Consider the following 26,338-nt stretch of genomic DNA (forward strand, 5'->3'; position numbering starts at 1 on the left):
GGAAATCAAATTGTAAGTTGTCTATATTATCACTGATTAATACCATTACCACTACAACTAACTAAACATTAATGCCAGTTACACAGAAACAAGACTATTTAGAAACAGCAAACAGGGACTTCCATGGTGGCGCAGTGGTTAAGAATCTGCCTGCTAATGCAGGGGGACATGGGTTCAAGCCCTGGTCCAGGAAGATCCCACATGCCGCGGAGCAACTAAGCCCGTGAGCCACAACTACTGAGCCTGCGCTCTGGAGCCCACGAGCCACAACTACTGAGCCCACGCGCTGCAACTACTGAAGCCCGCACGCCTAGAGCCCGTGCTCTGCAACAAGAGAAGCCACCGCAATGAGAAGCCCGCGCACCGCAACGAAGAGTAGCCCCCGCTCACCGCAACTAGAGAAAGCCAGCGTGCAGCAACGAAGACCCAACGCAGCCAAAAATTAATTATTAATTTTAAAAAAAGAAACAGCAAACATACTTTTCTGTGAGAAATTAATTAACAATTGCTAAATGAACACGACAGTGTGTAGGAAGAAGTTTATCTTATTCATTGATTTTCTAATAACTGATAATTCCAAACTGTGTCCAACAACTTCTAGGTTTGAACATTTTAATAAAGACGTTTCATTTATTGGCATGGTAGGACTTTTCTTTCATGCTTTTAAACAGTAAAATCAAAAGAAAAACTCCATGATAATCTGATTAAGAGAAAAATTTTCCAGTTCCTTATGTAACTCACATTTTCCTGAGTAAGATTACTGGTTGCTCTAAGGCCCTCATCATGGATATGATTTTGCAGCTCCTGAATCATATGAGGTAAACCAGTGGACACAGCACGGAGTAAGACATACATATTTGCCATGTCTGAGGGGAAAAAGAAATTTATTATTAAATTTCCAAATAGTTTAAAAATGTTTCCAATATAATAGGTAATATATGGTTCCAAATGCAGAATTACAGAAGAGTATGCAGAGCCGGATCCCCACACCTTTCTCCCAATCACCCCAGCCTCTTCCCCTGGGAAAACAATGTTGTGGCTGTTTAGTATCTTCTCAAAGCTGTTTCCTACGCATTCAAGCAAATACGCTCTTCTTCCCTCTGCCCCTTTTTATACAAATAGTGTAGTGTATTTCATGCACTATAAACAACATTTTAACTTAGAGATCTTTTTACATCAGTACACAAAGCAATTCCTCATATTTTACAACTGCTTAGCACTCCATTGTATGGCTACATTACAACAATTACTTAACAATTGATGGGAATTTGGTTGTTTCCAATCTCTTGATATTACAATGTTACAGTGAATAATCCTGCATATGGGCAAGAATATCTGCAGTATAAATCCCTAGAAGTGGGACTGCCATGAAAAGCTTAGTCTTGTAGAAGGACCTTCTAGACGGAGCTCCCAGTGGCCAGGAGCTCCCTTGCCAACAAATGTTTTGATCTTTGCACTGAGAGGTGGAAAATGATATCTCAGTGTAGTGGTTTTTATTTTAAACTTTTTACTGAAGTGTAACACACATACAGAAAAATGTACAAACCATAAGTGTGTATCTCAATGAATTATCACGAGTGAAGCCCCCTCCCAAAGTTATCACCACCCACAGTGAGAAAGAGACATGACCTCCACTCAGAAGTCCCCTTCATACCTCTTCCCAATCACTACCCCTCCTGCTCTTCTGCAACGGTAATCACTGTCGTGACAGATTAGTTACTTACTAAACTAAACCACACCACAGGTTCGGTTTGCCTGTTTTGAACCATTTAAACAAATGAAATCATACAATTCTTTCATGTTTGGTTTCTTTGGTTCAACATGTTCATAAGGCTCACCTGTGCTGTATGCAGCTATAATGTGTTCCTTTTCACTCTCCTATAATATTTCATTGTGTGAATATGCGTTACTTTAATTCATTCTGCTGTTACTGGACATCTGAGCTGTTTCCAGTTTGGAGCTATTACAAACAATGTTGCTGTGAGCATGCTTGTGCATGTCTTTTTGTGCATGTGTGCACGCATTTTGGGTTGGGGGGGAAACACCTACGAGAGCAACAGCTGGACCGTTACGAGATGTGTTTGCTCAGCATTAGCAGTCACTCACTGGCAGTGTTTCAAGGTGGTTGCATTGATTTATACTCTAGGTCCAACGTATAACAAGTTCCTATTACTCTATATGCTTCCACACACTTATTATTTTCAGTCTTTTTCATTTTATATCAAAATGTGATTAAGTACTGATACCTTAGTTTGGTTTTAATTTGCATTCCTCTGTTGTAGTGAGATTGAGAGCCTTTTTTATATGTTTATTGGCCATTTGGATAACCTCTATTCTGCAGTGCCTGTTCAAACTTCTTGACTATTTTATATTTTGGACATAAACCTTTTTCAGGGATTGCAAATATATAACCATATGACAGCCTTTTCTTTTTCTTTTTGAGGTATAATTGACATATATTAGTTCCAGGTTTATAACATAATATTGGTATATACTGCAGACTGATCACCACAATCAGTTAACATCTGTCACCATACATATTTACAAATTTTTTCTTGTGATGAGAACTTTTTTATTTCATTTATTTTATTAATTTTTATTGGAGTATGGTTGCTTTACAATGTTGTGTTAGATTCCACTGCACAAGAAATGAATCAGCCATACACATACAGATATCCCCTCCCTTTTGGACCTCCCTCCCATTTAGGTTACCACAGCGCATTAGGTAGAGTTCCCTGTGCTTTACAGTATGTTCTCATCAGTTGTCTATTTTATACATAGTATCAATAATGTCAATCCCAGTCTCCCAATTCCTCCCACCATACCCCTTTCTCCCTTGGTATCTATATCTCTGTGTCTCTATTTCTGCTTTGTAAATAAAATCATCTATACCATTTTTCTAGATTACACATATAAGCGTTATTATACGATATCTGCGAGAACTTTTAAAATCTACTCTCTTAGCAACTTTCAAATATGCAACATGGTATTATTACCTATAGTCATCATGCTATACATTATTACATCCCCATGACTTATTTTTTTAATAACTGGTGAAGTTATTAAACCTTTTGACTCCCTTCACCCATCCCCACTGACTCTGGCAACCACCAAGCTCTTCTCTGTATCAATGAGTTCATGTGTTTTGTTTTATAGATTCCATGTATAAGTGAGATCACACGATATTTGTCTTTCTCTGTCTGACTTATTTCACTTAGCACAATGCCCTCGAGGTCGATCCACGTTGTTGCAAAATAGCAGATTTTTTTTTTAATGGCTGACTGATATTCCTGTGTGTATGTGTGTGTGTGTGTGTGTTTATTTTCATCCATTCACCTATCAGTGGACACTTAGGTTGTTTCCTTATCTTGCTTATTGTAAATAATGCTGCAATGAACATATATGAACAGGGTTCATATATTTTTGGGGGTTAGTGTTTTTGTTTTCTTTGGATAAATGCCTGGAAGTAGAATTGCTAGATCACATGATAGTTTTATTTTTAATTTTTATCCCACCAACTGTACACGATGGTTCCCTTTTCTTCACATCCTCGCCAACATTTGTTATTTCTAGCCTTTTTGATAACAGCCATGCTAACAGGTGTGAGGTGATATCTCACTGGGGTTTGGAGTTGCATTTCCCTGATGATTAATAATGTTGAGCACCTTTTCATGTACCTGCTGGCCATCTGTAAGTCTTTAGAAAAATGTCTGTTCAGATCTTTTCTTTTTTTTTTTTTTCTTTCAGTACACAGGCCTCTCACTGTTGTGGCCTCTCCCGTTGCGGAGCACAGGCTCTGGACGCGCAGGCTCAGCGGCCATGGCTCACGGGCCCAGCGACTCCGCAGCATGTGGGATCCTCCCGGACCAGGGCATGAACCCGTGTCCCCTGCATCGGCAGGCAGACTCTCAACCACTGCGCCACCAGGGAAGCCCTGATCTTCTCATTTTTTAATCAGTCTTTCTGCTATTGGGTTGTATGAGTCTTTTATATATTTTGGATATTAACCCCTTATCAGATAAATGATTTGCAAATATTTTCTCCCATTCAGTTGGTCACCTTTTCATTTTGCTGATGGTTTCCTTTGCTGTGCAGAAGCTTTTTAATTTGATGGAGTCCCACTTGTTTATTTTTGCTTTTGTTGCCTTTGCTTTTGGTGTCAGATTCAAAAAATCATCACCAAGACGGATGTCAAGGAGCTTATCGCCTTTGTTTTTTTCTAGGAGTTTTATGGCTTCAGGTCTTAGGTTCAAGTGTTTAATTCATTCTGAGTTAATTTTTATGTATGATATAAGACAGTGGTCCAGTTTCATTCTTTTGCATGTGGCTGTCCAGTTTTTTCAAAAACATTTATTAAAGAGATTGTCCTTTCCCCATTGTGTATTCTTGGCTCCTTTGTCCTGACTGTCATTGTGAGGCTATTTTGATGATCCAATGGTCTTAATGGTTTTTTAATGATCCAAAGTTTTTAATGATAAAGTAGTCAACTTGATCAATCTTTCCTTGTGGTTAGTGCTTTCTGTGTCTTATTTAAAATACTTTTCTCTACCTCCAAGGTCATGAAGTTATTCTCCTATATTATCTTCTGGAAGTGTTAGTGCTTTACATTGAGATCAAAAGCCCAAAATGAATTGATCGATTTTGTATATGGTGTTTGAGGTACAGATCAAATTTCACTTTTTTCCCACATGGATATCCAACGGACCTGGCACTGTGCGTTCAAAACACTATCCTTCACCCACTGCTCTGCAGGGCTGCCTTAGTCTTAAATGAAGTATCTACATATGCATGGGTTATTTCTCGGCTTTTTATTTTATTCCATTGGTCTCTTTGCCTATCCTTGCACCGACGCCTCATATTCCTAATTACTGTGGTTTTTACAAGTCATGCTATCCTGCAAAGTTTTCGCATCACACTCTTCAAAATTGTCTTGAAGAGTAAGTATAACTTTCAGAGTTTCAGAGTTTAAAAAAAAATCTTGGGTTTTGAGAAGATTGCCCTGGATCTATAAATCAATGTTGCTTTCAAGAATGTTTAGTTTTCTGTGTAGGTCTGACACATATCTTGTTACATTTATTCCCTGCTATTTAAAAATCCTTATTGCTTTTTTCTAAAAAATTCCATTTTATTCACTGCTTATTGTTAACATTTCTTTGTATTTTCATTTTGTATTTCCCCTATTTTGAGTGAGACTGAGCATCTTCATATATTTAAAATCTATTTATATTTCCTTTTCATGTTCTTTGTCTTTTCTCCTCTTATTTACTAGAAACTCTTAATGTATTCAGGAAATTAGCCTCTGTGATTTTTTAAAATGTGCAAACATATTTTCCCAGTTTTTCTTTTGACTTTAGAATGCAGTTTGAAAATATACTTTTCCAAAACAATCTTTTAAAATAGATTATTAATATCTGTAAAAAGGCATATCGAATATTTTAGAGACTATTACTTAAATATGTTTGAAGTCTAAGGTAGCTGGAACATGATGTAAAAAGTGGGTTTATAATTTAATTTCTATTCACGTTGATGTTTGGTATCACTTACCATTTTTTTTCTCTTGTCGGATGATATTATGACATTCTGCATGTAAGAACTGTAAGTGGTCTGCTACCATTCGTTGCTGACATTCATGAATTACTTTAGTATATGAACTTGGATTTAAGTATTTTCGACATCGAATTTCTTCATCTTTTAATCTACCTAGAACCTTTAGAAATATATTCTTACAGTCAGAAACTACTATGAGAAAACACCTGTAATATCAATAAGTAACTTACATGGCAAAGTAACTTACAAGTAAGAATTATATAACTAATTTAAACTCTCATTCCATAAGTCATTTCAAAATTTTATTAAGCTACTAGATGTCACCGACATTTCAGCACTGTCTTATGAACAGCACGGTCTTATGAAAAGTTAAATGGTCTGCATTTTGCCCTCATTTATTGACCCCAATCATCCTACATATAGACAACCTATATGCAATAGGAAACATGGGTAAAGATCATTAAAAACCGGAATAGGTGGTCGCTTAATGGATATTTAACTATCAAACTAAAAAGTAATTTACATCAACTGGATCATGTAGATTAAGCTAATTACTTTATGTTGATTCATCTTACAAAACATAAACAGTATGTACATGATAGTAAACTATCACATTAAATATTCCATTAAATTTTTTTAAGTAAAAAAAATTTAGTCATGGTCAAATATTTCAATCAAGACCTTTATTAAAGCTTATCCTATAAAAAAACCACTGAGGTACAAACAATACACTGGTTAACATCAACAAGAACCAGATAATAAAGATAATAGCCAGAGAATCTGGCTAATTTCTACCTCAAAAGAAAAACAGACCTAGCCATGTTTAGTATACAAACATGACTTTAACCTGTTTATGGATTAACTAAATAAAAAAGGAATTAGAATGTGGGTCTGAGGGAGGCAAGGGAGGATGAGAAAAGGAAAACAATAAAATAATGAAAATGACGGGGGGGGGGGAGTGTGCATATCAATAAAAAGTAGATTAAGTTTGGAGTGCCTCAATGCAGGGCTTCAAATAAACCACCTGTAGCTGGCAGAAAAAGCCAAAACTAGAGGAAAGATACAGAAAGGGAATTAGGAAGGCCATATGAATTGTCTGTTAATTAAATGACCTATTCTTATAAATGTTATTTTCCAAATATAATCTCCAATGGCCTTCCTTTTAATAGTTTGAGATCTAGTTTACATATCATATAATTCCCCCCATTTAAAGTATACAATTCAGTGGGTTTTGGTATATTACATTATTAGTTTTTTTAAATTGTGGTAAAATATATGTAACATAAAATTTGTCATTTTAACCATTTTTAAATGTACAATTCAGTAGCATTAATTATATTCACAATGTTGTGCAACTATTTCCAAAACTTTTTCATTACACCAAACAGAAACTGTGTAACCACTAAGCTATAACTCCCTATCCTCCCCTCCCAATAACTTCTAATCTATAATACTTTCTGTCTCTATGACTTTGTCTATTCTAGATATTTTATATAAGTGGAACCATATGATGTTTGTCCTTTTGTGTCTGGCTTATTTCACTCAACATAATATTCTCAAAGTTAATCCATGCTGTAGCATCTGTCAGAACTTTATTCCTTTTTAAGGCTGAATGATACTCCATTGTATGTATACACATTTTGCCTGTCTTTTCAACTCCTGAAAGGCATTTGGGTTGTTTCCATTGTTTGCCAACAGCCTGTTTTTGAGAGCCAGATATAACGAGGAGAGTATGTATCCCTGATATTCTGTGTGCACTTCTCAGGATTGGATCTAGAACCTTTAACAAAAGTCTAAGATGTAAAAAGGGCTAAGTGCTAAGACCCACTGACTTAGTGTAGCCTGCACTTAATGGAGGGAAATGTCCTAGATAACTTCCTCAAGGTCCCAGAGCTAAAGAGTGACAAAGCATGAAAAGAATTAAACACCTTAGGCTTCTGGACCTGGGCTTTGTGGAATATTCACCATTGTATCATATCAGTAAGTACTGATATTTCCTGACCTATGGCCTATGGAAGCCTCACTACAGCTATTCCACTTGAAACATTTTACCTTTAAAAAAAAAAAAAAATTATTTATTTATTTATTTATTTGGTTGCACTGGGTAGTAGTCGCGGCAGGCAGGCTCCTTAGTTGCAGCATGTGAACTCTGAGTTGTGGCATGCATGTGGGATCTAGTTCGCCGACCAGGGATCGAACCCAGGCCCCCTACATTGGGAGTGTGGAGTCTTAACCACTGTGCCACCAGGGAAGTCCCCATTTTACCTTTCTTAAAGGTAAACAAACTAACAAAAATCATCTGATAATAAAATGCTTGAAATCCAAGAGTGCCGATGAAACAATCTAGTTAAAATTTCTAACATATCTTACCTGATGACTGAATTTATAATCTCACTATTCTTTTACTGAGAAAATATATATGGAATTATAAATATGGTTATCAATGTGTTGGTTTAATGATTAAAATTTCTCGTGGAGGTTTTTCTCAGTCTTCCACAAACTTAACAGACCAAAAAGACCAAGTATCTAGAATTATTATATTTTTACTATTTTTTTCCTTCCATTTTAGAGGAAGATAAAAACCCCAACCCCTAGCTTTTGTACTTATCCTATTCCCTTATCTACTAAGCACAAAATATAGTTTATTTTGCCAAGGATATGAATATATATTAATGTTAAAGACAAGCAAATCCAGCAATCAGGATTTTATCAGAAAGCATCAACCACAATGAAAACTGGAATAGCACCTTTGCTATGGAAAATGCCATAGCAGGAACAATGATTTATCAATAGGTGTTGTACATTAACTATAACTCAGCGTAATGATCAAAAAAACAGAACTTTTTCCACCAAAAAAATGTATTAACTAAGATAACTAATATTAAATAAAACCATGCCTGATATATAACAGATGATGTAGTTAACATAATGTTTTCTTACCTTTTCCATATACTGTGAGCAGTTTGATTCTTGTAATAAATTTGAAGCTTCTTGTTTGTAGTACTCTCCTGTTTCAGTCAGGAAGGGAGACTCAAAGATTTCCTGATAAAACTAAATAAATCAATTAAATCATATTTAAAAAATTAGAACAGGCAACTTAAGAAATTAAAGGTCTAATTATTTATGTTTTTAAAGGAGGCTTTTTACCTTTAAGGGGAATTTTTTCTTATACTGTTCAACATGAACAAAGGAGTTAATAACCCCATGGATTACTTTCTGGTTTGGGTCTTCTCCACCACGATCACTAAAACAAGGTATAACACAAAACATTCTTGAGAATACAAATATCTCTGGAAATATACCAAAGTATGCCACAATATGGCTGCTTATTCTATTGGTCTAATCACATTATGTATAAAGCATTTTAAAGGTCAATGCACACGATACTTAAAAATGATTTTTCATATTGCAGCTGAATTAATATTTATGATAGTTTATGTACACATTAGATGTCATTTCAATAAACAACAGAAAAGCTTAATTGTAAAATTAAAGATACTATGTTGACACTAAGATGATACTTCTTCAATTTTAATAGAGTAGCTATGAGCCCATCAATTCAAGACTTTAAATACCAGTGGTTAAGAATATTTGAATTTAACTCACCACAAACTCTATTACTAGAGGATGTGGTCTGAGAATGCAGTCTTTGAAGCATCACAAGTATGCCTACAGTAATCTGATGAGACTCATTCCTCAAAGGTACACTCTAACACAATATATCGCTCATTGAAATGACTAATAACTGTTGCTCTCTCTCTAAGAGGTCTGCTAGAGCCACTGAGTTGCTTTCATCTAAGCACAAAGGTATTTCTCTACTTAGAAATTTAGTGAGATATGTTTTAATCTTTCTATATTCTGTTACAGTTACAAAGGGATCTAAAATCATCTCAATTATTCCTGTGACATTTTGATAAGTTCCTACTTAGTCAAGGGTACTACTGTGATGCAAGTCTTAATCACAATAAGAAATGTAGGTAAATTTTGGCTTTTATAATTACAGAAATAGGAAAAAAATAAGAGTGGGCCTAAAGCCACAGTAAAATGGTCTGGCTCTATGCTGGAAGTTTCTGACTCCAGTTAATAATGCTCAAAGCAAACCACTATACAGTCAAAGGTTTACCTTTCCATGGTAATCTTCCACCTCACTTTAAAACAGTTTTTTTTCTTTGAATTAATAATTATTTTACAAAGAAAGCAACAGAAAAATATATTATCATCATTTCCTAGTAAAATCTTCTGGTTTTCGTACTGGGATATAAAGATTTTCTAACAGTTAAGAGAAGTATTGTGGCAATTACCTTTATATATCAGTGTCCCTCCCTGCCTCTGCCTCCCTCTAATCCTCGTTCCGTCTCCCATTAATTATCTGGATATTCTGGGAAAAGTTTGTTGTGTTTGAATTAACATGGCTACAGTCCTTCTGACAGTCACAGAAATGTAGTTACAAAGTCTACATTTTGATATAAGAACGACGCGTTCATACAAGGTGACACGTGGTGAGCTCCTTTCCTCTGCTGACCTTCCCTCTTAAGCCCAAATTAAATCTGCTGAAATAATGATATAACCTATTCCATTGATTTGGAGCGCATCACTTTTTGCCTTTTAACTTTGTCTGAGACCAAATGAAAATCAGTCAAAAGTGAGAAATATCTAGGTATTTGGAAAATCAGGTTACCTAAAATTATTTTCATGACCAAATCCTACTGTCCCTGCTCAGCACCAGGAAAATGTCCACTGCTGCTATTCTCAGCACTCCTGCTATTTGTTTCTGACCCCAAAAGGCCCAGAGAAGCTGGAATCAGATAAGGTAGTGCCCAGAAAGAACATTGACATCCCTACTGCTTAATAACTAAATTGTCCTCTCCTGTAAGAAGAACATCTGAACTCAGAAACTCTTAGGCATAATTATTCAATTCACCATACACTTTGATAACTGCACAAAAGGTACAATAGAAAATCATTGTAATTTATTTCTATTAGGCTGACAGATAATGAAAATAAACTGAAATGATGCTAAGTTAGTACTATATAAAAGCAATGACTAAGCTGGTTATCTGAATAAGCTCTGGTCTCATCTAAGAACAGTGATCCCAAGAGACGAGCCTTGAGAAAAGAATATGAAGAATTTTTAGAATATGGCTCATTATTTGATCTTGACAGAACTAAGTGGAAAATGCCTACAACAATCATAATGAAATCACTCAGCTGGGAGGACGGGAACTAATAGGAATAGTTTATTGTAGCCCCTAAGACCAGGATTTTGGAGTCAGACTACCTAGGTTCAAGTTCTGGCTGCATTAATAGGTCACCTTGTGCAGGTGCTTATTAACCTTTAGTACTCAGAGATGTCCCCTTCTGTAAAGTGGGGGTAAGAAATGTACCTACTCTCACGAGGATATGGTAAAGATTACGCATAATCCAAGAAAGTATGTAGCACAGTGCCTGGTACATGAGTAAACCATCAATAAGCTAGTATTTTAAGTACAGATAGGCGCAAAATGGAAGCATTTTCAATAAATTAGAGAGGAGAAGAAAGCTAAGAGACCAAAGAAAGCACTAACTGTGATTTTAAAACCAAGGTCTTTTAGAGAGCAGACCAGGTTTGCGGTGGTCACTAAAAGTGAGGCTGGAACTCTCAAAAGTCCTGATTCTGATATGTGACAATGGGTAAATTAATCTCTTGGTGAAGCTCCCATTCACCCCCTAGGATTAAAATGAGAATATGGTTCCAACAAATTAAATGCAGCCTCCTGCTCTCACTCCAAATCTGAGAAGTGACAGGAAGGATACTTTTTAACACTCCATTGTTGGCTGTAGCCCTTGGACCTGTAGAAACTGAAAAAAAGAGAATGAAGACTAGATAGCACAGAAAAACAAAATTACGGACCAAAATGCACAAGAGAAAGAACTGCTAAAAGGAGGGGGTGGAAGATAGTGAAGGAGGGCGGGCAAGAAGTGGTGCTACTGAGAGCGGGCTGGCACAAAACCAGCAAGGTCATCAGCAGACTAGCTACTCTGCGTGTCCCTGCAGGAGCCGTGAGTGTGGTGTCACGAGGAAGGGAAGCGCCCGCGCCCAGACCGCTCCAGACTGCCGCCAGACTGCGCCCAGACTGCTTGGCCCCAACCCCAGAGCACCTCAGGAGGCACTGGGAAATCAAGGAAACAGTTCACCTTCAGACAGGCAAGACTTGATGAGTAGTAGGGAAACGGGTTCCCATACTCTGCCTTTGGAAGAACAGGTACTTCACAGAGGGCAACATTAATTCTAAATGCACATACTCTATGGCTCCAAATATCTGCACCTGTGCATGACAGAACCAAAGAGTTGTAGTAATGGAAAAACTGGAAACAACCTAATAGACATTACTAGAAGAGTTTAAAAAATGAGGTGGGGCCATACCAAATATTATATAGAGTTTAGGAAGAATGAGGAAGATCGCTACGTACAAACATAGAAAAATTATCAAGATATAAAATTGACTTTTAAAAGAAGTACGTCATAAATGATTTTCAGAAGTTAGAAAAAAAGAAAAAATTCTATACTTAAAAAAAGAGAACAGGGCTTCCCTGGTGGCGCAGTGGTTGAGAGTCCGCCTGCCGACGCAGGGGACACAGGTTCGTGCCCCGGTACGGGAAGATCCCACATGCCGTGGAGCAGCTGGGCCCGTGAGCCATGGCTGCTGAGCCTGCGCATCCGGAGCCTGTGCTCCGCAACGGGAGAGGCCACAGCAGTGAGAGCCCTGCGTACCGCAAAAAAAAAAAAAAAAAAAAAAAAAAAAAAGAGAACAAAACAATATTCTGTATTGTATTCTGTATCATATTTATTTCTCTACATAGATATAAAAATTCATAGGAAAAGGTTTGAAAAGACAGTTAACCGAATGATAACAGGGATTACCTCTGTGGAGAGTAAGACTGAGGAAAGGATCTGGAACACTCAAAGTTTTTCAAGAATGCATTTACATATCATTTGTGTATTTGCAACTAAGTTTTTCACTGAGTAGCCGGTACCAGGTCTGGGGAAGAAAATGTACAAGATAAGGCTGGAATACACTGACATAGTAGATAGCAAGAAAGTTATCAGTGATGACTAGGGTCACTTCAAAAGGACTCTGGCACCAACTAACCAAAGAGAGGCTATTTAAACTTTAATAAAGTTAGACAATGAATAGGAACAAATCAAATATATTTAAGTCTATAAGTTTCACCACAGTATGTTGGAAAAAAAAAGCTAATTGGCCACTTTTTGAACATGACAGCAAACCAACTCATTATCCTGACAACTGGGTAAAGAAAAGAAAAGAAACAAGCAGTTATTTCACCCATCCTATATGATAACCAAATAGTAGATAAGGGTAAGAATATTTTTATAAAATTTTTCAAGTTAAAAATGAAAACCGAATGACAGAATTAAGGTGGCATCGTTATACAAACCCCAATATACTAAAAGATGTCAGCATTTAGCATCAGTGGCTGCTTACATCAAAAAAAGAGTGAAAAATCAGACATTACCAAAGAACAAAATATCTATGGTTTTGCCGGCAAGAACCAACCTGAGTCTGAGTAAAACACTGAACTGCCAATTTACAGGAAACAGAGGACAAAGAAACACGTATAAATGGGCCTCATGCATGCAATCTGCAAAATCCAGACGGTGCTAAAGTCTAAAGATCAAATGGCCAGGATTCAGGAACAAATAAGTTACAAGTTTGAAAAAAAAAAAAAAGAAAAAAGGATGGAGGAGAAACCTATTGATTAAAAGATTTAAAAGATGTATTAGATTAAAAGTCTGGGGGCAGTCTGGAGCAGTCTGGGGGCAGTCTGGTGCAGTCTGGGAGCTATCAGGGTGCAGTCTGGCACAGTCTGGGTGCAGTCTGGGCGCAGTCTAGCTCAGTCTGGGCTCAGTCTGGCGCAGTCTGGGCGCAGTCTGGGTGCAGTCTGGAGCAGGTTTTTTTAGGATAGACAAGACTAAACTACAGAGTCTAGGAATGCACACATGGGTGGAAAAACCATAAGGAAATAGAAGAAAGTGATTGCCTCAAAAGTTGGGTAGTGGTTACTATGGGAGAAAAGGAGGGGTGGGACACACACAAGGGTCTCAGGGGAGGCTGGCATGGTTCTAGTCCTTAACCTGGGTGGCAGTAACAAGCACATTCACCTTATAATAATTCATTAAGCTGTACATTTGTGTTGTATGGCCTCCTGTATCTATATTTAATTTTACACTAAAATGATACACACACACAGCAAAATCCCCAAAAGTCCAAAAGAAAACTGTTATAACAATATTAATATGTGACAGAATATGGAAAAAGAGTACAAGATAGAAAAAGTTACTACATAACAATAAAAACAATTAACCATGAACAGAATAATCCTGATATTTATTCAACTAACAACAGAGCCTCAAAATTCATAAAACAAAAACTAACAACTGCACGGATGAAAATCCATAAATCTAAATGAGCTGGGAAATTTAAAACATCTCTCAGAAACTGAGATACAAAACAGTAAAAACTACTACATTAAATTTTATTTTTATCCAAGATATTTTTCCTCAATGAAATCTATAATTTCTTAACAGTTAAGAAATAGAATAACAAATATATGAACATGTCAGAGAAAACACAAATCAGCCACAGCAGCCTATGTTATAGATTGTTCCTAATTCAAAGGGGAAGAAAAAATTTTATTTAAAGTTTTTATTTTGGGGTTTCCCTGGTGGCACAGTGGTTAAGAATCCACCTGCCAATGCAGGGGACATGGGTTCAAGCCCTGGTCTGGGAAAATCCCACAGGCCACGGAGCAACTAAGCCCATGCGCCACTACTGAGCCCAGGCACCACAACTACTGAAGCCCGCACGCCTAGAGCCTGTGCTCCGCAATAAGAGAAGCCACTGCAATGAGAAGTCTGCCCACCGCAACAAAGAGTAGACCCCATTCGCCGCAACTAGAGAGAAAGCCCGCGCACAGCAACTAAGACCCAATGTAGCCAAAAATAAATAAATAAATAATATTTTTTAAAAATTTTTTAAAATTAAAAAATTAAAGTTTCTATTTTTGTTCAAAGACTACTTGACACTAGAAAGCGGAGCTACTGGAAAAAAGGAAAGCAATTCTGAATCCATTTAGCATTAAAAAGTCTGTGTTTTCAACAGTATCTTTAAGCATCTAAGCAATTCCTTTTACCTGCATTTAAAAATGTATCTACTTTCTTCTCTCTAATTTCATATTCTTACATTGTAACATTTAGATCCACAAAGTTACAGCATTTTATTTATTAAAATTAAAAACAATGTTAGGTTGTTACTACACTGAAAGTCCCAATTGGCAATTCTACTATTTTATTATAAAAGACAAGTTATTATATGAATAGAATTACTTTTATCTTTCCTTAGTGAAGCAGACACTGTGAAAAACAGGCAGACACACAACCTATGATTACATCACTTGTTTCTCTCTTCCTTATATAGGAGGAGCACTTTTACTTTTGGATTATCAATTAAATTTTATGTGTACAGATTTCATGATACCATGAAAAAAAAAATTAAACTAACAATTGTTTCATTGACTCTCTTAAGCAAACAAAAAATTTCTGCAACCTACATTCCACTTTTAAATCTAGTACTTCACTGAAACAGTTTCTCTAAAATGCATGAAGCTGGGATTATTCCTGTAGCGTTTACATACCTCAAAAGAAGCCAACTTTATAGAATACAATTAATCAAAAAAAGAGCCTGGACCTAGTCTGTACCTTAAAAGCAGAGGATACATGGTCGTTTAGCCTTTTATGTCACTTTATGTTGCTGTCTTGTTTTCCTGCCTGTGGCCTTTTTAGACCATCTTTTCTGATCTACAGAAACCCCACTCCACCCAATTACAACTTTTTTCAAAAGTCATGAAATTGTATTACAGTTTGCTGAGCATTTCAGCATTCATGCCTAGTAAGAATTTTCACTTAGCAGAACATTTTGATTTCACAAGTCCTCCATTAACTTGACAGATAACTTTACCTCTTTCAAGGCTGAGATGGCCCTCAACTTTCTGAAATCTTCCAAGAAGATCAACACACTACCTGTGAGTTGGGGAATTTTTATGATCTGTATATTTCTCTTACAATAAGAAAAGGAAGGACAGTTCTATGTGTGATTCTATACAAAAACTCCTAGAGATGTAGGTGATGGTGCGGCATAAAATATACCTCTGCACAACCAAAGTTACATTAGGAACTACTCTTTTCCTGAAGGTGCTAACCAAATTAATTCATCTACTGATGAAGCTAAGAGCACACAGTGAAAAGATGGAGAAAGTATATTACTTGGGTAAAATAAAGAACAATTAACTGAGGTAGGGATTATCTAACCCAAGTTGTAGGAAAAGAGCTGTATCATTAGTATCAGATAAGCACCTGAGTGGTGGAAGCAAGCATTTTAGCTAAAGGACAAGTGCTTAAGAATCACAGGGCAAAACAAACGTAAAACCCTGGGAACAGTTTTAAAGCAGCAGTATCTAAAAAATGTTGACGTCCAAGGGTAAACAGTGTACCAAGTACTAAATGTATTTAAGAACTAGGAAAGACACATGTCTTTTCTTTTAGCAACTCTTGATTATTATGATAAAAACTAACCTCTCAGACTACATTAAATAATGTTAGCACTAAGGGAGACCTATCTAGGCAGGAATAAAACCACATGTATCTGTTAGGGATTTGCTGGCATGTCATTTGTCCTTGCTCTGAAATCTTTTCACTGTATAATCCTCTCCACTGCATCTCACCTTTTTCAATCTACTTTTCCCAGTGCTCTGGGCAATTTACCACTCTCTCATCATGCTTTATTGTCACCCTATCTGTCCATGATATCTCACATGACAAGGGGTAAATAGATGTTAAAGCAATGTAGCAGAAAGACCCAAATTGGAAACTTAAACACATGGAGTCTCTTTCCTACCTACATCAAGTTCAGTAAGTCATTTTTCCTTATTGAAGTTCAATTTGCTCACTTATAAATAAAACCTGCCTGGCCTCCTTGAGATCAAATAAAGAAAATACGTGTGAAAACACTAGAATACTCAAAGCATTATAAAACCAAAATATATTCATCATTAAGCTAAAGTACTGGAGCTAGGAGTGGAAGAAACATTCTGTGGATTGAAATGACAGGCATAATGGACTTAGAGTTTAAAATTCCAGATTTGAATCTCTGGAACTAAGAAGATGGGAGCTGAATAGAGCAACACAACTGTAAAATGGTAAATTGTACCAATCACCTAGGGTGAAGATTAAATGGGATTCATACGTAAAGTTTTTAGATCACTGCTTGGTACACAGTTTCCATATTTTATTATTATTATTAAGCCTTAGTACCCTTAGCTGTAAAATGTAAGATAATACCTACCTCATAGAGTAGACATAAAAAATAAATGAGATATTAGTAAAGCATGTTGAATAATACTTTAATGGAAACTGATTTTAACAACAAAACCAAAACAAGTTGCCCTAATGTCTCTAAACATATAGTCCCTATGTCTTTTCCAGAATTAGTATCCTACTGTTGTATTATTTTTCTCAGTTATATTTTCTTTAATTTTTCATAAAATTCATTTTTAACAAGCTAACAATCACACTTAAGGAAAATTTACTAGGTTGGATCAAAATTATATTAAAAGAGACATTTCATTAAAAGTGCATTTAGAAAATTATAACAATATTTTCATTATACTTTTCATGTAAAATAGCTGAATTCCAAGTCAATAAGAAAGCTAATATTTCTTAGCAAAGGAAATTATACTAGAGCCTGTAACTCTCGCTGGAGATGTTCTTTAGTCAGTCATAGTTCAGTGGAGAAAGAGGAAGGAAGAAAACTGTTCCACCCTACTGCTTCACTACTGCCTTTCCTCTCTCTCATCACCTTTGGAAACAGTAGAATCATGAAAAGCGTGAGTGACAATTTTTAAAAACCAAGTTACTAACTCCTACCATGTATTTTCTATTTGGTGTTAACATTAAATATTAAAATAGTCTCTCCTTTTGTGGCTTTTTTTCTTAACCTCTTATTTCTTACTAGGAGCCCCATAGTAAGAACAACGCTCTGCTTTTTTTCCTCACATAAAAAACTCCATATTTGGGTCTTCTTAATGAAAGCAGTTTCAGAGGGAGTGGCCATTATCACACAGCAATTCACTGGTCTACAGGATTCCTTTCACAGTAGTTCCGTCACCTAAAATTTATCTGTGTGAGCGATTTCAGTTTCTGATTCCCCAGAGCTGAGGTCTAGTAAGAACCTTCTAGGCCAGAGCTGACCAAGAATGTTCTACTCTGGACTCCACAGGATAACTTACTTGGTGCCAAACCTTATTCACACAGCAGTCAGGTAAAGAGTCAACCACTCTGGGCCATGAGGACAGTGGGAAGCCCTTTTCTCATAAATTTACCTCACAAGTTAACTGATTATTAAGGTGACCAACAACTGGAATAATCTGTTTTCCTGAGTAGGTTATTGTCATCAGGGTTTCAGCTGAGAATATGTTCAAACAACTCAGCACTGCCTACAAGATCCAAGACGTTTCAGGATTACAAAACAAGTCATTTCCTTCAGGGACTTATTTACTAAGCATATTAGGTCATAGTGAAATCTGCCCCCCAAAACCAAAAGATTATAAAACGATTTTAAAATATTGGCATTAGAATGGAAAATGAGGCTTGTTACAGTAAAATGAGGCCTATGTGCAGTTGACAGCCATGCAACTGTTCACTATTTTAGACCATTTCAAACAGCAAATTAGAACTGACTCAAGAAGATCAATGTCAGTACTCACTTTTTGATTTCTCGGAGGAGCATTCGGATGAGGATGGTCTGAAGTGGTTCAACCATCAATTTCCTCCACATATCCAATGCTAGCTGCCAGGAAAAATGAAAATCATCAAGGCTGAATTACTTAGTATTTGATTTAAACATTTGTTCAAGACTTCTTTTAAAAGTAAAAACACCCATCAAATGAAGTATTTATAACTATACTTCAAAATTCAAATAAAAATTGAATATAAGGAAAATAAATTTCTAATTTAAAATGACAATGACTATCATATCAGACTTGTACAAAGAACAGAATTAAGCTTTTATCATTAATTGAAAATCTTACAGAAATAACTGATTTTTATAAAACCTTAATTTACTGATTGTTAAATGCCCAATATTCGGGAAGGGCTATAGACACCAAAACTATAATGGAAACAAAGGAGTTATGTTAAATAAAATAATGTGATTTGGCTGTTGGCTGGTTTTTGAAATTATAACACCTCTCATACAAACATAAAAGAATAAGTCAATTTAAAGAAAAATAAAATAAACATACCTGTATTCAACACCCAATTTAAGAAATACGACTTCACCATTACTGTTGCCCCAAATGTCCTCCTCCTTTCTTTCCCCTCAGAGATTATCACTATCCTGCGTTTTGTGTTAAATCATTCCCTTCCTTACAGCTCTACCAAGTGTGTAACTATCCCCATATGATATTTTTGAAGCTGACTATTTCTTTTTTTTTGGCCGCACCACGTGGCATGTGGGATCTTAGTTCCCCGACCAAGTTATCAAACCTGTGCCCCCTGCAATGGAAGTGCGGAGTCCTAACCACTGGACCACCAGGGAAGTCCTGAAGTTGACTGTTTCTGACCTTGATAACAAAATCACATTGTATGCTCTTCCATGTATGATTTTTGCTTTGGTTTGTTTTGTTTGTTGTTATTTTTTAATTTTATTTTTTGTCATTTTTTAATCTTATTCCTTATGTATAATTTTTTAACTGTAACTTTGTTATTGAAATCCAACCAAATTGATAAAGAGTTTATAGTTCAATCACTGGCACTGCTACATAGTACCCTCTTGTATGAAGACACTATGATCAACTTTTACTTTCTACTGCTGATGACACTGTTTGTGATCCCAGCTTTTGCCACTGAGAAACTGCGGCTGTTCCTGCATTCACCTTCTGGTGGTCGTAAGCAAGCGGTTCCCTGACACACACCTACAAGTGGAGACACTGGCCCACAGGAGCAGGCATGCGTGCAGCTTTACTAAACAAAGCCAACTGGTTTTCCATTTTACACTTGAAGCCAACATCCTGACAACAACTGCTATTGCCAGGCTCCGGTCAGACTTTGCCAATGTGATGGACATAAAATGGACCTCCTTCAGGTTTTAACTGGCAATTTCCTGAATAAGGCTGGGCATCTTTTTATGATTTTTGTGCATTTCAGTTTTCCTTTTTCTCCGTAAACAGTCCATTCATCTCTTTTGTCCATTATTCCATTAATGTTTGTCTTGTTCTCAATGCGACCTCGTAGTTCTTTATATATCATGGAAATTAATCCCTTGACAGTTTAACATATCGCACTTTGTCATAGTTTGTGACTTGACTTTTGAATTTCTTTACAGCATTTTTTAAGTAAAAATATATTCTATTTTAATGTGCTCAAATTTAACAATCTTTTCCGTTATTGTTTGCATTCTTGTGTCTTTTAAGAACTCTTTCGCTCCCTAAGGTCAACCTTGAGGAGATATGTGTGCTCCTATGCTGCCTTCCAAAGTTTTCAAGTTTTGCCTTCACATGAAAGCCTTTAAACTCCAATATATTTTTCTCATACAGAGTACAAGTTATTCCAGTATCAAAAACTGATTGCTCCTAAAAAAAAAAAAATTGATTTCTCCTGTTTCCAATGTAGCTGCATCCACACAGTTATGATTCTGTTTTTAGCCTCTCTACTGTTTGCCTGGGATAACTTTTTTCTGATCTACTGGTAATTTTATAAAAATAAGTAAAAGCATCTGTTTTCCCACAAGGAACATTCTTCAGGTTTTGCCTTCTTTTTCTTTTTAATTAGCACAAAGAAGATAATACATAAGAAAATGGGATTTTATAGCTGTAGTAGGAGGGCAAACTGGTAAAGCCTTTGAAAGGCAAGGTGGCAGGGCTATCAAAGTTCAGGCTGTGCTTTGACCCAGAAAATCCACTTCCTGGTACTCACTCCATGAAAATTTCTGCTCATGTACAAGCAGATATATACACAACTATAACTCCATGATTGTAAGATTTCTGTTTACTTTACTCATTACCATATTCCCAGCATATAGTACAGCGTCTAGCACACAGAGGGATTCAAAAAATATTTAATAAGTGAACAAATGAACAATGATGTTCACACAGTATTGTTTGTGACAACAAAAAAATGAAAACTAAGGGGAATAGTTTAATAAATAATTAATAATTATTTGATATCCCTACTTTTTAAAAAGGCAATTAATACAAGTTACAGAATTTTATATATGCTCTGATGTCAAAACTATTATGTGTGTGTATATATATATATTTATATGTAAAAGCGCAGGTAAAATTCAGAAAATATATAAATCTAATTGTTTATAGTGATTTCCTCTGGGAAGAGGAGTGGGCATGATGGTGTTAGTGATAAGGAACGATTATAAAATAAAACATTCACTTATAATCCTACAAACTAAAACAACTGCTATTAAGATTCTGATATTTCCCACTGATCTGTTTCTCTACATCCTTTCCCCTCTACAGCTTTATTCCTATTAAACATATAATGTCGTGTCCAAATGTTTTCAAAATCCATTTTCCCCTTTGTTAATGTTTCTATGAACTGTTTTCTACTAATTTATCCCTTTGCCTACTTTTATAACAAAACCATATTGTATATAGTCTTCTATGTGTGATTTTTATTGGATATTGGAAATTTAGACTGTTAGCCCATTAGTCACCCTTATTAATGACTGCAAGGAATACTTTTAAACGTTTAAACCTTTTTTTCCATATTAGTTTTGCAGTACAAATTACCAGACATGGGATTACCTGGTCAACAGGTATTGAACATTTTAAAGTCTACTGAAAGACACTGATTAATTTCTTTCTAAAGGGGTTATTCTAATTTAAATTTCTACTAATGCTGCATCTTAGTTGTTTATTTCCTTCACTGACACCCATCAAAATTTAACATTAATTTCTTTACTTTGTTGGCATCTGCTTCCCCATGAGGAGAGCGGACCTTCTATCTGTTCACCATTGTATCCCCAATGTCTGGCTACTCGATAAATATGTACGACATGAATAAAAAAACACTGCACTAGGGCTTCCCTGGTGGCACAGTGGTTGAAAATCTGCCTGCTAATGCAGGGGACACGGGTTCAAGCCCTGGTCTGTGAAGATCCCACATGCCGCGGAGCAACTAGGCCCGTGAGCCAGAACTACTGAGCCTGCGCGTCTGGAGCCTGTGCTCCGCAACAAGAGAGGCCACGATAGTGAGAGGCCTGCGCACCGTGATGAAGAGTGGGCCCCACTTGCCACAACTAGAGAAAGCCCTCGCACAGAAACGAAGACCCAACACAGCCATAAATAAATAAACAAACAAACAAATAAATAAATTTTAAAAAACACTGCACTAGAGTATTTCTTGCATAGTCAGTATATGTTTTATATATTATTATAATTTTCCACATTTAAATCTGAACTGTACCTCAAAAATTTGAGTGAATTGGTTGAACTGCACACTTTATTGTTTTACTCTGAATTTCTTTAATTACTTTTTAAAGTTAAAATAAATTTGTCGCATCCACAAATTTCTATTTCCTCTCTTTTAGGTTCTCTTTTAAGTCCATGTCCTTCACACTTTTCAACCATAAGAGTCTCAACATTTTCTAAATACGTTTTATGAGATTTTTCATACAGCAGAACTATTAACCTTCTGTCATTCATCCATCATTAATTTAACTATTAAAATAATACTCATCACATCTTTTCTGTTCTTCTCATCTATCTGAAGATTCTTAGGAAATCATGACAGTATTTCATTTACTTAACATTCAGGATTTTTTTTTTCCCCCTTTGGTCACGCAGCTTTCAGGAACTTAGTTCCCCGACAAGGGATCGAACCCACGTCCCCTGCATTGGAAGCACAGAGTCTTAACCACTGGACTGCCAGGGAATTATTCCCTAGGATGTTTTAAATCTTGACAATTTTGAGATAGTCCACTCAGTGTCCTTAAGAAAAGGACAGTGAATCAAATTTCCTCAGTATATAAAAACACTCTTATGTTTGCCAGTCACTTAAAGAATGTCCTACCTCTCCTATTTCCATAAGTGGTTCATTCATATCTACACCACCATAACCATACTGAAGGTCAGCTTCTGTCAATTTATTCTTTTTAATAAACTGGGTGTTGAGATACCTGAAAAACAAATGTAATATCAATAGACACTATGTCAAATTCAGTAGGAAAACAAGTAACGTGCAACTTTAGAGCAATAATTTTAGGGTTATAATCAACTGTAAAATAGTTCAGTAATACATCCAAAAGAAACTAATTATATATAAATTAGAAATATAATTTTTAAAAAAGATAAAAATTACCAGCCCAACTCCCTTTGCTAGGTCCTAAGAGACAAAGAGTAAGACCTCTAGAGTAGCAAAAAAAAAAACCCCTATTACCACAGTCTCACTTAAAAAAACTCAGGGGTTTTGTTCTAAAACTTTCCAATACTCTTATAGCCCAACAGCTCCTATCCAAGGGTCAACCCTCTACAGTCTAATTTGCTCATTCCCAGATTCTTCCTGTTAAATAAGCCAAGTTCACTTTGCAAAGAATTAAACAGAAAATGGTTAAAAGATCAAAGTCAAGAAAGTTCTCTACATTTTATCACCATTAAATATGTAACTTTTCATTTTTAAACAAACAAACAAAAAAATCACAATCAGTAGGTGAGAAAATGCAATAGATTGTTACAGTAAGAAGTATGGGCAAAACTGACAGATTCAAGATCACTTTGTCTACTAGGGGTAAACAGCTTTATAAAGAAAGACTAATAACTGTGATGAACTCTAAGAACTACTAAGATGAATAAAGAGTTCTAAGATTAAATAAAATGTGTACAAAGGCGTGTAATATTCAAGCATCACTTTTTACCATCCCAGATTTCACCACAAGGCCTTTAATGCTCAACACCTAAAACTATTCATTTGACGGCTTCTGCCAAGGTGAAAATAGCTATTGACAATACAAGTATTTAGGCAACAACCACAAAATCTCTGTGTTAAAACACACACTTTCCCACGTTCACTGAATCAAAATGAAAGGTCTGCTGAATGTTTAGACAACTGAAACTGCAAGCAAAGAAAACAAAAATTTCAACTACATAACTCCACTGACAATCCTAGCAGACGATGAAAAATAATAAAGCGCTACGGCCACCACCACTTACACAAGTTCCCTCCCACATTCACTCACTTCAAGCTCTGGACTCCAGGGCTTACAACCTTGGTGCTCCATGTGACATTTTAGTCTCTTCTGTCCACTGGTTACAAAGTCATTTCCTTCAAAATGTCATTTAGCTTTCCCTTCCATTCTTACTGTAACCCTAATAATTTCCTGCTGTGCTTCCACCACACCTTCCAGCTGAGAAAAGGGGAACAGGACTGAGAGACGGAAGCAAGAGCTGGAGAGAAACCGCTGCTTCACCTGAAACAGACTCCCTGGGGTAGGGCATTTCACCTCTGGCCTCTGTCACTCTGGTCTTGGCTCAAACACACCTCTCTCAGGCCTGATCTGACCCCAAACCAAACTAACCTTCACTTCCCACCCCCAATGAAGTAACTATCTAATACATAACTGTTTTCTTCACAGCACTTGCTACTATGTGAAATAATCCTGTTCTTTTCTTTGTCTACTGGTTTTGTACATCCACCTCCTCTCTAGAATATGAGGTCTGGCAGACAGTGTCCAGAACAGTGGCAGGCAGATAGGCAGTCCTCGAAAAATACTTCTCCGAATTACGAAATGAATAAACGGGTAACGTTCCAGCAGCACGGATGGCAAAAGCTAACATTAGAACACAAACTTGGAAAAGCAGCCTGGGGCCAGATCACAAAAGCATGAATGTCAGGAAATAAAAGTAATCACTGACACTTATGGAGCGCCTATCGTGTGTCAGAGACAGGCGTAGGCATTGCAGCTGGCTGAATACTAGGAGGTAGATATATGTGGTACTATTAGGATCCTCATTTTACGTGTAAGAAAATTGCAGCTTAGACAGCTTAAAGAACTCGGCAAAGGTCCATCAGCTACTAAGTGGCAGAGCTGGGCCAGAAAACTCACGAGGTCTCCCACTCTCATTCAGCAAGTACTGACCAAGTGCATACTGCATGCCAGGTACCACAAGGCACTGAGGATAGAAAAACGAAAAACAAACATGTAGGCTCTGCCCAGAGAGCTTACCCATCTGGTAGGACATCAAAACATAAACAACTGTAACATTTCAACAGTGCAAAGTGCTGAGCAGGGGGAACTTAGTCATATCTGCACCATTACATGTGCCTTTCTATAAGACCCTTTGCTCCAAACCATTCCTTTTCTGGTCACTGTACCATGGCCATCCCAGTAATCCTACCTAAAACATTAGCATCACTTATCTCATCCTTCCGTTTACCTCCTTTAATCAGCTGGTCCTCCTGTCCTCCTACACTATTCCTCACCTCCTCCCATTATTTTCCTTTTCACTTTCAATGCCATTCGTTGACTCTCTGCTTGGATCATGTGCAACACTCTCATGACTGATCTCTATTTCCCATTTCTGGCATATCCAATTCACCTAAAAATTCTGCTTTCAGGATATCAACTCCCTATTCAGCAGCCCCCTTATTCCTATACAGTAAGTGTAAACTTCTCAGCGTAAGAGTTTGCTGACTCTGAAGAGTAGCTGCTAGATCTACAGAAGCCTGGATTCACTAGAGATCTGTGTGTATATTCCACAGCCAATACACTGTTTTAGTGGAGCTTTATACGTTTTATATCTGATAGGACAAGCCACTGTTCTCTTTCCTGCATGGAATAAATTTTAAACTAACTTTCATTATCTATATTCTTCTCATTACAGATTTCTACTCTTGACAGTTTAAGCTTGATAGAGAAGCTTTTAAAATAATTTATAGATATAATTTAAAATGTAAGTAGCATAATTTTTCGTTTTGATTCAAACACCATCCTTAATTTCTAAGTCACTGTAGTATTTTACAATCAGATTTATTAACCACACATTTGTTTTTAAATAAAGATATATATTCTAGGAAATCGTAAAGTAAAATAGCTTTCAATAATTTCTTTAAATAGTCGATACTCTACCACACAGTCAATACCTGACTGTTCTGCTCAGGTCTAACTCATGCAGTAGTACATGTTTTTATAATTCATTCTGGCAACAAAGTGATTGATAAGTATCCTTTGCTTTTCTGGAGTATCAACAGTAACACAACAGTATTAACTAACAAGAACTAATAGCCTAAGGTAACTGTGAAGCCTCTTAGAAATCAGGCATTTCAATCTATCTTTAAAAAAATCCATTATGGGCTTCCCTGGTGGCGCAGTGGTTGGGAGTCCGCCTGCCGGTGCAGGGGGCGAGGGTTCGTGCCCCGGTCCGGGAGGATCCCACGTGCCAAGGAGCGGCTGGGCCCATGGGCCATGGCCGCTGAGCCTGCGCGTCCGGAGCCTGTGCTCCGTGGCGGGAGGGGCCGCAGCGGTGAGAGGCCCGCGTACCACACACACACACACACAAAAAATCCATTATAAGAACTGTTCCCACACTAATACCTACTGGATTTCAAGAGTCGTTAGTTCTCAAGCTAATACTTTAAGTACCCCACTTCAAGGGCCTGCACGCAGGGCCTAAACAGATATGTAGCGACAGGAAAGGTGGGGTAGGAGCATCATTATTTTTCTTTAAA

The 26,338-nt window shown here is 36.7% G+C and overlaps 1 protein-coding gene across 4 annotated transcripts in view; it reads right to left on the reverse strand.

The window, feature by feature from the left end:
* CUL2 (cullin 2) overlaps positions 1–26,338 on the reverse strand; it is a 79,770-nt gene that overhangs the window by 20,175 nt on the left and 33,257 nt on the right. For 3 of the 4 annotated variants that reach the window (XM_081228708.1, XM_081228707.1, XM_081228706.1), the window contains exons 5-10: positions 22,688–22,793; positions 18,367–18,449; positions 8,695–8,791; positions 8,488–8,598; positions 5,545–5,707; positions 742–866 (exon numbers count right to left, since the gene is read on the reverse strand). In XM_081228708.1, coding sequence (XP_081084834.1) covers positions 742–866; positions 5,545–5,707; positions 8,488–8,598; positions 8,695–8,791; positions 18,367–18,449; positions 22,688–22,793 — 685 coding nt within the window. The remainder of the gene's footprint in view (positions 1–741; positions 867–5,544; positions 5,708–8,487; positions 8,599–8,694; positions 8,792–18,366; positions 18,450–22,687; positions 22,794–26,338) is intronic. The other variant, XM_081228709.1, reaches the window with a different exon arrangement.

This window comes from Mesoplodon bidens, assembly GCF_964165515.1.
Source record: "Mesoplodon bidens genome assembly, chromosome: 3".
Classification (NCBI taxonomy): domain Eukaryota; kingdom Metazoa; phylum Chordata; class Mammalia; order Artiodactyla; family Ziphiidae; genus Mesoplodon; species Mesoplodon bidens.